Raw genomic sequence first — 12,614 nt, forward strand, 5'->3', positions numbered from 1 at the left:
ACTTCAACTTGAGATATGAAAAAGTTAAACAAGCAAAAGGAGGACCCAGAATTTTGCTGGTTTACAGCTTTGCTCACATCCTACCTGGGTTTGTGGCGTTTCATTTATACGGAATAGTGTGCAATTGCTTCCCTCCGCCTCATAATCAAATCATTGTTTGCTTAATGGTGGTTTACTGTTGAAATCACTGCTGAGGAATGAATTTGCAGAGTGTTCAACCCAGAGCTGGGTTGCCAGTTGAGCATGGCTCACTTCCAGCTACCTGTTCCTGAAGAGAATCGATGGGCAGGCAGGGCAGATCAATAGCTGGATGTGGAGCAGTAGATAATAATGACAGAGTTTGTGGGGAAATATCCATCAAATGCAGAAGGATTTCTGAACAAGAGGTTTGTTAAAAAGACCGCACTGTGCAAGCAGGCTGTGTTCATACAAGCAGCTCGTTTTTGTGACTTTGCAGAGTGAGGTGAACTATAATCAAATGGGTTGTGTTCACAACGGGGATGTTGTAATCAAGTGAGTTGTGTTGACATTGCAAACAAACGGGTTCCTAGGATGATGCGAAGCTTCATGATGTTTGTGCCATAAATAGCAACAGCTCTTAGATTTATATGCCGCTTCACAGTTCTTTTACAGCCCTCTCTAAACGGTTGACAGAGTCAGCCTTTTGCCCCCCAACAATCTGGGTTCTCATTTTCACCCACCTTGGAAGGATGGAAGGCCGAGTCAACCTTGAGCCTGGTGAGAATCCAACTGCTGACAGTCGGCAGAATTAGCCTACAATATTGGGTTCTAACCACTGTGCACCAAGGAAGGAAGGAAGGAGAAAAGGAATAGCGCGTAGACTTACATGCCACTTCACTGTGCTTTTATAGCTCTCCCCAAGTGGTTTACAGAGTCATCCTGTTGCCCCCCCCAAACAATCCTCATTTGACCCACCTTGAAGGATGAAAAACAGAGTTGACTTGACAAAGGTTGCTGTGTGGTTCTGGAGTCCCTACATCTATTGTAAATATATCCTGTGACCCAGTGGTGGGTTTCAAAAAAATTTGGAACCCCTTCTGTAGGTGCGGCCTGCTTTCTGGGTCCACTGGTGGAACCTCTTCTAACCGGTTCGGTAGATTTGACGAACCGGTTCTACCGAACTGGTAGGAACCCACCTCTGCTGTAACCCATATTTGTCATGAGAAAGGGGTTTACAGAGTCATCCTGTTGCCCCCCCCCCAATAATCTGGGTCCTCATCCCCTTTTATTGGCTGAAATTCCCAACACAATGGAGCACAAAAAAACCTCTATGCAGCTTTATTATTTTTGTAAATAGCGCAAGGCAGTGAACATACCTAATACTCCTTCTATTTTCCCCACAACAACAACAACCCTGTGAGGTGAGTTGGGCTGAAAGAGAGAGACTGGCCAAAGTTACCCAGCTGGCTTTCATGCCTAAGGTGGGACTAGAACTCACCTCCTGGTGATTGACGCAAGATCACCCAACTGGCTTTCATGCCTAAGGTGGGACTAGAACTCACCGTCTCCTGGTTTCTAATCTAGTGCCTCCACCACGAGACCAAACTGGTTCTTAATAGCCATTTATGTGGCTGAGAGAGATTTACTAGCACAAACGTAGTTGAATCTGGGTGTTCCTTCCATGGTTTTGGTTCAACCACCCTTTCTTGTTGATGTTCAGTTCAACATGTCCTTTTTCAGACCTTCCAATGCTGATTCTAGCAGGATTTACATTCTCGGCACACATGGTTGATTTATCAACTAAAGCAGGTATCTAAGCCGTGGCATCAATCCTAGACTGCTTTCCAATTTAAGAGAATCATTTACCAGTCTGGTTTATTGATTAGTTTACACCAAGCCAGGCATATAACCTTCAGTGGACTTTACTACTAAATTCCCGAAGCGCTCTTCGTTTGAAAACAGCTCATCCCCAGGAATGTCCTTCGGTGGGGTTTATTTAATTTGTGTTTCTGGTTTTCAATAATACACACACACACACACACACACGGTATATTGTAAACCAAGATTTACAACTGAACCATGGTGGTTTATTTAACAATACATGATTAGAGAAATCAGGGCTTCATACAGTGTGGGAATCCGTCTAAGGTGCAGAGAAGAGCAACAAAGATGATTAGAGGACTGGAGATTAAAACATACGAAGAACGGTTGCAGGAACTGGGTATGTCTAGTTTGATGAAAAGAAGGACTAAGGGTGACATGATAGCAGTCTTCCAATATCTGAGGGGCTGCCGCAAAGAAGAGGGAGTCAAGCTATTCTCCAAAGCACCTGAAGGCAGGATGAGAAGCAATGGATGGAAATTAATCGAGGAGAGAAGCAGCCTGGAACTAACGAGAAATTTCCTGACAGAACAATTAATCAGTGCAACAACTTGCTTCCAGAAGTTGTGAATGCTCCAACACTGGAAGAGATTGGATAACCATTTGTCTGAAATGCTATAGAGTTTACTGCCTAAGCGGGAGGTTGGACTAGAAGACCTCCAAGGTCCCTTCCAACTCTGTTATTCTATTCTGAGATGAACTGAGTTTTTCAGGTCCTAGTCGACATTCTTGTCACAAGGCTTCAGAAACAGTGTTGATAGAATCCTCTGGCGGGAGTGAATTTAGCATGGGCACCTATTTTGCAGAGCAGCTGCTATGCTATTCTCTCCCCCAAATTTGATCTATGGATTTGCTTTTACCTGTAGTGGGAGAGGAACTCTGGATGCTGAGACACCAAAAAAAGGGTGGAGAGAGGATCAGCAGCGATGATTAGGGGCCTGGAGGCTAAACCGTACGAAGAACGGTTAACCAATTTCGTCGTATTTATTTTCTACAATGACAATAAAGACTCTGCTAACGCTTGTGGGAACTGGATTTTGTATAGCTGAATGAAGAAAAGGATGAGGGGGTGATATGATAGCAGTCTTCCAATACTTGAGGGGCTGTCACGGAGAAAACAGGATGAATCTATGCTGCGGGCAGGAGAAGTAACGGATGGAAGCCAGAGGTGGGATCAATTGTTTTTTGACTTTCCCGCCCTGTTATTCTATGTTCTAAATCTCCACCCCCACTGGAAGGGGCAGAATTCCGCGGGGAACCAAAGAAGATAAATATTGCAGAATGGCAGCAGGCAGCAATCAGATCTGCGCAAGACAGAAGCCTCATCCTCTGATATGATGACCTGGGCGCCTGGGTTATGTAGTTCTCAGCAGAATCCAACAGCTGGACTGGGGGTGAGCAGAAAACAGTCCTCCTTTCCGCTTTCTTCCTGTTGACTGATATATGCATTTCACCGTGTAGGTAAATTTAACACGCGTAGATAGTAACTCAGGCTGGTCCAAGCGAAGGGTAATGAGCACTCTGCCCTGATCATTTTCCACGCACTCTCCCCGATAGGAGAAACTGTTCTCTTTCTTGTTAAATTTTTTTTCCCCCCTTTCAATTCGTATTTCCTAGTTCCTTCCCCAAGTCAGATTTGGGGGTAAGTAACAGAATGGAAAACCGATCTGGGGGAACGGTGAAACTGTGCCTTTTAGACTGGATGCAAGAGAGAAGGGGGAGGAATAATACAAACCAAGAAACTTTGGACTTCTGAAAGTTCTTCAAAATGCTTTCTGGCTAAGACTGGGAAGGAGGTGGAGTTGGAGGACATTATCACGAGAGGCAGATCTCTGAAGGATCCCAGCGGTGTTCAAAAACAGGAAACAGATAGAAACTGCAACCCTTTGGAATAAAAAGGCAATCTAATAGTTCCTTAGCCTAGAAAAGCAGGAGAAAAGAGCCTGGACGTTTGACCATTTAAAGGTACTGAATTTTAGAACAGAATTCTTTCTTGGCCAAGTGTGATTCGACACACAAGGAATTTGTCTTTGGTGCATATGCTCTCAGTGTACATAAGGAGAATAAAATACATTCATCAAGAATAAAAAGATACAACACTTAGTGATAGTCAAGGTTACTAATAAGCTATCAAATCGTACTAGGAAACAAAAACAATATAAATTGTAAAGATACAAGCAACATGGTTATAGTCATAAGTGGGAAGAGATAGATACTAGGAAGGAAGAGAAGAATAGTAGTAATACAGTCTTAGTAAATTATTTGACAGTGTTGTGGGAATTAGTTGTTTAGCAGAGTGATGGCATTCGGGGGGAAACTGTCCTTGTGTCTAGTTGTTCTGGTGTGCAGTGCCCTGTAGCAGTCACTTTGAGGGTAGGAATTGAAACAATTTGTGTCCAGGATGCCAGGGGTCTGTGTATATTTTCACAGCCCTCTTTTTGACTCCTGCAGCATACAGGTCCTCAATGGAAGGCAGATTGGTAGCAATAATTTTTTCTGCAGTTCTAATTATCCGCTGAAGTCTGTGTCTGCCTTGTTGGGTTGCAGAGCCAAACCAGACCGTTATGGAGGTGCAGATGACAGACTCAAAAATTCCTCTGTGGAACTGAATCTGCAGCTCCTTATGCAGTTTGAGCTTTCTGAGTTAGCGCAGAAAGAACATTCTTTGTTATTGCTTCTTTTTTTAATGACTTTTTTGATTTCTGCGTAGGTCTTACCTGGAAAAAAAAACCATGCAATTTCCCCACATTGCTTTTGAATTTTTTTTCTGCGAATAAATATCATCAATGGTCAGTTTGGGTTTCAAATTGGGGTTGGTGTTTGAAATTGGTTGAACCGGTTTTACTGCTTTGTTAATAGCCTTTCTGGGTGGAAGCTGGGCAGCTACAGAGCACACGTTTTGAACTCCGCAGTTGTGATGTTGCCATTGTGATCTTGTGTTTTTCGCAGAACGGGAACCAGACATGGTGGATGGAACTCCCAGGATTCGCAGTTTGTTTTCAAAACACAGTTGCAGTTTGGATCCCATGTATCTACCTATGGATTTCTTTCCCCTTCTATTATCTTTATCTTCAGAAAAACCGCAGGGGATATATCAGGATGTCGGCCATCTTCAAAGCAAAAATGGTAAGGTTGAAACCAGAGATGGCATTCAGCCAGTTCTGACAGTTTCTGGAGAACAAGTAGTGGAAATTTTGAGTGGTTCAGAGAACTGGCCAATAGGCTGGCCATGCCCCCACTGCCTCCCAGCCACCCAGCCGATCTTCTTTTGTTGCCCTGAACAGAAGAACGGAGCTAGAAAGCAGGTTAGTGGGGTGGGGAGGAAATGGGGATTTTGTAGTATCCTTCCCCTGCCACACCCACAAAGCCACGCCCACAGAACCAGAGTCAGGTTTCCGAAAGATGCCCTACTTAATTCATTAGCCTCAAGCCAACTTTACGAGTTGACATTCGGTAGTAACAAAATTTGAATCCCACCAATGGTTCAAACCCGGGAGAAGGATTCCAGCCATCCATAAATAAACAATGTCCGATTCTTTGTTCGTTTGTTCCATTTCAGTGGCTTCCCATTTCAGTCAACGAGTCTGGCTGGCTTACCGTTCATAAAACATATTACGATTAAAAATAAAAAATAAAGACATTTAAAACAAAAACAGGGAAACCGGTAAAAACATCCAGTTCGATCTAATTGTGATTAAACATCCAATCAACTGGAAACTAATCAAAGAGAGAAGCAACCTAGAACTAAGGAGAAATTTCCTGACAGGGAGAACAATTAATCAGTGGAACAACTTGCCTCCAGAAGTTGTGAATGCTCCAACACTGGAAGTCTTTAAGAAGATGTTGGATAGCCATTTGTCTGCAGTGGTGTAGGGTTTCCTGCCTAAGTAGGGGGCTGGACTAGAAGACCTCCGAGGTCCCTTCCAATTCTGTTATTCTAAGAAATCCAGTTGTGATTATTATCATGATGTTGTTCTCTTTCCACCAAGAATTGTCGAACACAAATAAGAATGATAAAACAGTAGAAATATGGTTTGAAAACAGAGGTCTCCAACCTTGGCAACTTTAAGACTTGTGGCTGAGGAACTCTGGGAGTTGAAGTCTGTTAGGTAAGCTCCTCGTTGGGAGAGCAAGTATGTTCAGTGGAGCGTTGTGAGAGTTCTGCTGGAGAACACACAAACCAACATACAGAAACACTGCAGTTTAAATAGGCTTTTACTTTCGTGGAAATAGAGGTATCAGAGTCCATCAGACAGTCCAAGTCATACACGGATAAGACAGTCAGTCATCAATGTCTTTCAGTTAAGGGATAATCCAAATAACATAGTCCAGTATCATATAAACAGTCCGGTACACACAGTTTGCTAGCAGTTGCAAAACTTACAATAGCTCACGGCACTTTCTAACAGCCAGCTTCCAAAACACTCAGATCAGATCAGCCCAGCATCTAACAAACAGAGAGCTAGCAGTCGTTCTGGCTCCCTCTTATGGCCGATTGGGGAAAACAGCAACCAATCACATTTTACAGTATGATTTAAAGAAACAGGTGACAACATTGTTACATGATTTATATATTGCAAACCCAACCGTTAGAATTATATTCCTAATAAAGTCCACATATCTTAAAAGTTGCCAAGGTTGGAGACCCATGGTTTAAAATACAGGTAGTCCTCAACTTACAAATTCGGACCAAAATTTCCATTGCTTAAGCAAGGCAGTTGCTCAGTGAGTTGTGTTTGACTTTACAATCTTTTGGCCGCAATCGTTAAGCAAATCACTGCCATTGCTAAGTGAATCATGTAGTAATTAAGTGAATCTCGATTCTCCTGCTCGTTGGAAGCAAGATGGAAAGTCACAAATGGCAATCGCATGACCCCCCCCCCCGAGATCCCACAACTGTTATAAATACGTGATAGTTCCCAAACACGTGGATTTTGATTACGTGGGATGTTACAATGGTTGTTATGTGTGGGGACTGGTTGTAAGTCATCTTTCTCAGTGCCGTTATGGTTTGTAAGTTAAGGACTTTTTGAAATGGCAATAACATTGGGAAAAAAATGGATTTCAAATTTTTCTAACTCTGCCTTTTTTCCGTTGTGTTAGATTCTTGCCTTTGCCTTATTAGTCCTGTGTTTTTCCACCATCTCATTCCTCCTTTGGGAAGCTAACCAAGGGGTTTCACCAGCAGCCGGGCTCATCATTAGCCCTACAATTCAACTGGTCACCATGGTGAGAACAATTCATTTGCCTCTATTTTTCACACACGCTTCTTTGCTCCAGAACTTCTGATCGCCTCTAGTCCTTCCGACGCGCTCTAAAAAGTTGGCTTTTCCAGCAAGCCAGCCTGGCCGGAACAAAACAAAACAAATTATTGATTACTGTTAATTTTAATTTGAATTCCTTTAGAAAATGTCATTGTAAATTTTAATTGGGTTTGGGTTATCCTATTTAATTTCTTTTTAACTTTTGTATTATGTGTTTCTTTTAATGTTGTACGCCGTCCTGAGTCCTTGGGAGAAGGGCGGCATATAAATCGAATAAACCTTAAACCTTGAAGGAGAAACATGATATTATTAGCCATCACGCCGGCCAGATCCATTAGCCTTGCCCAATTAGAATCCTAGCCAGAAAGAAGTACTTTTGTGCTTCTTTCTTGGAAACCGTTTCAGGGCTTTTTGCTTGAGGCAGGGGGAAAAAAATTGAAACTTTGATTTTGAGTTTTACTGACTAGATAGGTCTGTGGTGATAGAAATGGCTAGTTTACGCTATTTTGTAAAAGTAAAAACTCGAGGTTTGTTGGATGAGAGAATGTTGGGTTTGCCCCCCTTACCAGAGGGAGCCCCCTTGTGGAGTACTGTAAAGCCGATACCATGTCGACTTCACTGCGCTGCACAGTCGAAGCCATTTTACAGCAGTACGGTAGAAGCTATTGTAAGGCACAACAGGCTGTATCTTAGCAGAACACACACCTCGAGGTGTATTTCGGGTGTCTTACCCCCACAGTATTTGTTTCCAGAGGGTAAGTCATCTGTGTACCAAGTTTGGTTGAAATTGCTTGAGGCGCTCCAGAGTCAGAGGTGGGTTCCTATCAGTTCGCACCTATTCGGTAGAACCGGTTCGTCAAATCTACCGAACCGATTAGAAGAGGTTCCACCAGTGGACCCGGAAAGCAGGCCACACCTACAGAAGAGGTTCCAAATTTTTTTGAAACCCACCACTGGTCCTTGGATATGATTATTCTACACTATCATGCTCCTATTTATAAAACTCAGTGCCTCTGTGAAAGGTAAGGGTGACTACTGCGTTTGTGGTGCAATCAGAACATTGCGTGTGTTGAAGTTGATGCCTTTTAAAAAACAAGTTTACATCCTATTCTTATGCATGCCAGTGCTGTGTATGAGGTAATTTAAGGTGGTTCTGACAAGTGTCGTCAGTATCTTCATATCCGGTCACATAGGTGGCAAGCCACTCCCACAAAGGAGGCCACACCCACAGAGTAGGTTCGAACAATTTTTGAAACCCACCACTGTCCAGAGTTATGCTGGAACATACATACATACATGCATACACACACACACACACACACACACACACACACACACACACACAGAGCCATTTTTATATATATAGATTTCTCCTCCATTTTAGGTCCTGGTAGTTTTTCTCACCCAGATGGAACGGATGAAAGGGGTTCAATCTTCAGGCATCTTGCTGGTCTTCTGGCTGCTGTCTCTCCTCTCTTCTAGTGTCTCCTCCAGCTTCAAACTGCGCCAAGCAATGGAAGGAGTAAGTCTGCCTCTGTCAACCTTGTGAGATAGTTCCAGAAAGAAGCACAGGTGGTCCTCGACTTACGACCAGAAGTGAGGCCAGAATTTCAATTCTCAAGCAAAACAGTTGTTTAAATGAGCCATGCCTCAGTTTATAGTAACAAAAACCTTACAAGTTTGAAAGTACAGGTGGTCCTCGACTTACGACCACAATCGAGCCCAAAATTTAAGCTGTTTTAAGTGAGACATTTGTTAAGTGTGGTTTGGCCCATTTTATGACTTTTCTAGGCATGGTTGTTAAGTGAATTGCTGCAGTGGTTAAGTTAGTCCCACAGTCGTTAAGTCAATCTGGTTTCCCCCATTGACTTTGATTGTCAGAAGGTCACAAAAGGGGATCATGTGATCCTGGGACACTGCGACCGTCATAAATATGAATCAGTTGTCAAGCATTCAGATGTAAACCACATGACCATGGAGACGTCACAATGGTCGTAAGTGTGAAAAATGGTCGTAAGCAGTGGTGGGATGCAACCGGTTTAACAACTGGTTTGGTGAGTGTGCGCTTTGCACGCACTTCCCGCGTGCACGCAATATTCAAAGCCGACCTTTTTAAGCTTCAAAACTTACCTTCTAGGTCAGCGCATGTGAGTAAAACAGCTGATACGTTTCAATCCGCTGTGCCGCGTGAATCAGCTGATCTAAAAAACAGGGAACTATAGGATAGGAAAGCACAGGGGCGGGTGGCTGGGGCCAAATCAGGGGTGGGTTTCAGCCGGTACGCACCAGTTCAGGCGTATTGGTTTGTGAAATTTAGCATGCCTCCGAGTACTTGTTCTTCCGGAGGCCCAGTACCGGAACAATCCTTCCCCTGGCTTCAGTGCTGCTCTGGGCTCCTGAAAAGCCTCTCTCTGCCCCTTCTTCCTCTTTCACAAGCAGCTTGAAAACGGAGCTCTTCTCAAAGAGAAGGAGGAAGGGAAACCTATGACCGCAATTGAGCCGAAAATTTTGGTTGCCAAGGAAGAGCATTGTTAAGTGAGTTTCACCACATTTTCCAAGTTGGCCACGCCCACCCGGTCACACGACCGCCAAGCCACTCCCACCCGGTCACACGACCGCCAAGCCACTCCCACCCGGTCACATGACTGCCAAGCCACTCCCACAAAACAGGCTACAACTGCAGAATAGGTTCTAAAAAATTTGGAAACCCACCACTGGGCCAAATGCTCACTGGAACTATCGGTTCACCCGAACCACTGAATCCCACCCCTGGTCGTTAAGTGACACTTTTCAGCGCCATTGTAACTTTTTAAAAAAATTTCCATAACCACTCTTACATCATTAATCTTACAGTGTAACATCAGGGTACAGTATTCGTGTCATCGTATTTAACAGTTACATCATTTTTAATTTATTTTTTATCTTGCCTTTCCATTTCCATTTCAATTGCCTTTTAATTCAACTCCTCCCCTACATTTCTATCTTCTTTTCCAAATGATTCAATTCTCTGTTTCTTTTTGTCTATATTCATTTTCTATCCAGTAATAAAAAACATCCCCATATCTTATAATACTCTGATTCCTCCTTCTCTTTAATTGCGAAAGTTAATCTATTCATTTCTGCACAGCCTAATATTCTTTTAATTACCTCTCCCTCTGAGGGAATCTCTTCGCTTTTCCAATTTTGTGCAAATACAATTCTAGCTGCAGTTATTACATGAATAATTAAATATTTGTTTGTTTGTTTGTTTATTTATTTATTTATTAAATCGATTTATAGGCCTCCCAATCCCGGAGGTTGATGCATTTTCTTTACTATATTTCTCTGGTAAAATACTCATTGTAACGATGAGTGGTTACTAAATGAACTGTTGTAAGTCGAGGACTACTGGTACGCCTCTCCCCTCTCCCCTGTACATCCAAGAAGCTAGGGAGGGTCTCTTCGGAGACATTTCCCACACCCCATTCCTTCTGAGGGCTCAGCTGCGTCTTATCTGACGCTGCCTAGCGTGCAGCTTTTCCTCCTGTGTCCCTAAAGCCGTGGCCATAGGCCACTAGACAGTTATTAACAGAGATATATGCAATTGCTGGTCGTTACAAAAATAAGAATGGGGACAGACTTTCAATGTAAACATTTATTTTTTTAAAACACAGGGATTCCAGGAACAGCCTTTCCAGCATCTGACTTCATACATTTACTTTGCTCTGGTTTTCTCGGAACTGCTGTTGTGTTGTTTTACAGATCCGCCACCTTTCTTTTCCAAAATTAGCAATGACTCAGTAAGTGGCTGAATTTTGGATTGTTTCTTTCTAGAGCGTGGAATAGATTTTAGTCTTGTTGGTACATTTTAAAGATTCTAGACCTTAGCACTTATAACAGAAGAACTGATGGGTTCTTTCCGAGTTCCCTCTCCCTTTCCATCCCTCTCTCTCCCTCCTTCCCTCCTCCTCCCTCCATCTCTCCCTCCTTCCTCTTTCTCCCTCTTTCTCTGCCTCCCGCCCTCCCGTCTTCTTTCTCACACTCTCTCCCCCCTCCCTCCCTCTTTCTCCCTCCCTCTTTCTCCCTCCCTCTCCCCCTCCCTCCCTCTTTTTCCCTCTTTCTCCCTGCCCCTCCCGCCCTCTTTCTCCCTCTCTCTCCCCCTCCCTCTCCCTCCTTCTCTCTCCCTCCCGCTCTCTCTCCCTCTTTCTCTCTCTTTCTCTCCCTCCCTCCTGCCCTCTTTCTCCCACTCTCCCCCCTCCCTCTCTCCTTCCCTCTTTCTCCCTTTCTGTCACCCTCCCTCTCTCTATCCCTCCCTCCCTCTTTCTCCCTCTACCTCCCACCCTCTTTCTCCCTCTCTCACCCCCTCCCTCCCCCTCCCTCCCCCTCCCTCCCTGTTGATTTGTGCAGAGTTTGACAATTGTTCTTTTCTTTAAACATTTGCAGAATCCTTGTCCTGAATCCGGAGCCTCTTTTGTTTCCAAAATCACATTCTGGTGGTTTGCTCGGTAAGAATTCAAACAATCTCCCCCCCCCCCCCGCGTGCGCTTTTCAAGTGACAACCAATGGCTGTCCGATCCACCTGTTCGACTGAGGAAGATATTTTACCGAGTCTTTTCTCTCTCTCCAAGTTAAGCTGCAGTTAATCAAAGCCAACATCATTATGGCAAGTTGACAGTTAATATTCTGCCTCTGCAGAGAGGCAGTTTGCAGAGAAATCGGGGGGGAAAGAGCAGGGGTGGGATTGAAAATGTTAGCAACTGGTTCCCTGCCCAGTTGCTGGGTAGGCGTGACCATGGTGGGCGTGGCCTACTTCGCCTCCTGCACCACAGCAGGGTGGCAGGTTGTTTTGCCCTCCCCAGGCTCCGGAGGCTTTAAACATCCTCGGCCGGGCTTCAGTGGTGTTGTTCGGGTATTTATTTATAGAGGGAAAATGTCCGGACCAAATGTAATTTCTAATTTGGCTTTTCCCTCCTTACCACAAAGGGAGGGAGCCCCTTTGTAGAGTACTGTGAAGCTGTTACCACTGCGCTGTACAGTAGAAACCATTTTACGGCAGAACAGTAGTCGTCATTTTAAGGCACAACAGGCTTTATCTTAACACAACACACACCTCGAGGAGTTTCAGAGGTATCTTACCCCCACAGTATTTGTTTCCAGAGAGTAAGTCATCTGTGTGCCAAGTTTGGTTGAAATTGCTCGAGGTGTTCCAGAGTTATGCTGGAACATCCACACACACACACACACACACACACACACACACACACACACACACAGCCGTTTTTATATTTATAGATCCAAGACCAAACTCAATGACAGATTAATCTGTTCCATACCATTTTTTCCTCTTTTGTGATTCGTTTTTTTGTTTTCTACAGGCTGATCTGGAAAGGTTACTGGACTCCATTACGGCCAGAAGACCTGTGGTCACTAGCAAAAGAGAATTCTTCTGAAGAAATCATGGAGAAGGTCCAAGATGCTTGGGATAAACGTTGTCCAAAAACTACACAGTAAGTTCCTTGAATTCACGTC

The 12,614-nt window shown here is 43.9% G+C and overlaps 2 protein-coding genes across 6 annotated transcripts in view; one reads left to right on the forward strand and one right to left on the reverse strand.

Annotated features, from left to right (window-relative positions):
- Positions 1–457, reverse strand: part of LOC116517449 (nodal modulator 1-like) — a 55,201-nt gene extending 54,744 nt beyond the window's left edge. The window contains exon 1 of one of the 2 annotated variants that reach the window (XM_032230380.1): positions 85–190. The gene's annotated coding sequence lies outside the window, so the exon portion shown is untranslated. Of the gene's footprint in view, positions 1–84; positions 191–262 lie in introns of those variants that run through there. The other variant, XM_032230381.1, reaches the window with a different exon arrangement.
- Positions 458–3,049: 2,592 nt separating this feature from the next.
- ABCC6 (ATP binding cassette subfamily C member 6) overlaps positions 3,050–12,614 on the forward strand; it is a 52,191-nt gene continuing 42,626 nt past the window's right edge. Inside the window, exons 1-7 of one of the 4 annotated variants that reach the window (XM_032230340.1) lie at positions 3,050–3,236; positions 4,792–4,968; positions 6,946–7,071; positions 8,491–8,628; positions 10,760–10,885; positions 11,529–11,590; positions 12,461–12,592. In XM_032230340.1, coding sequence (XP_032086231.1) covers positions 3,177–3,236; positions 4,792–4,968; positions 6,946–7,071; positions 8,491–8,628; positions 10,760–10,885; positions 11,529–11,590; positions 12,461–12,592 — 821 coding nt within the window. In that variant the 5' untranslated portion in view covers positions 3,050–3,176. Of the gene's footprint in view, positions 3,304–3,478; positions 3,808–4,791; positions 4,969–6,945; positions 7,072–8,490; positions 8,629–10,759; positions 10,886–11,528; positions 11,591–12,460; positions 12,593–12,614 lie in introns of those variants that run through there. The other 3 variants (XM_032230341.1, XM_032230343.1, XM_032230342.1) reach the window with 3 other exon arrangements.

Source organism: Thamnophis elegans, chromosome 14 (genome assembly GCF_009769535.1).
Source record: "Thamnophis elegans isolate rThaEle1 chromosome 14, rThaEle1.pri, whole genome shotgun sequence".
Taxonomy (NCBI): Eukaryota; Metazoa; Chordata; class Lepidosauria; order Squamata; family Colubridae; genus Thamnophis; species Thamnophis elegans.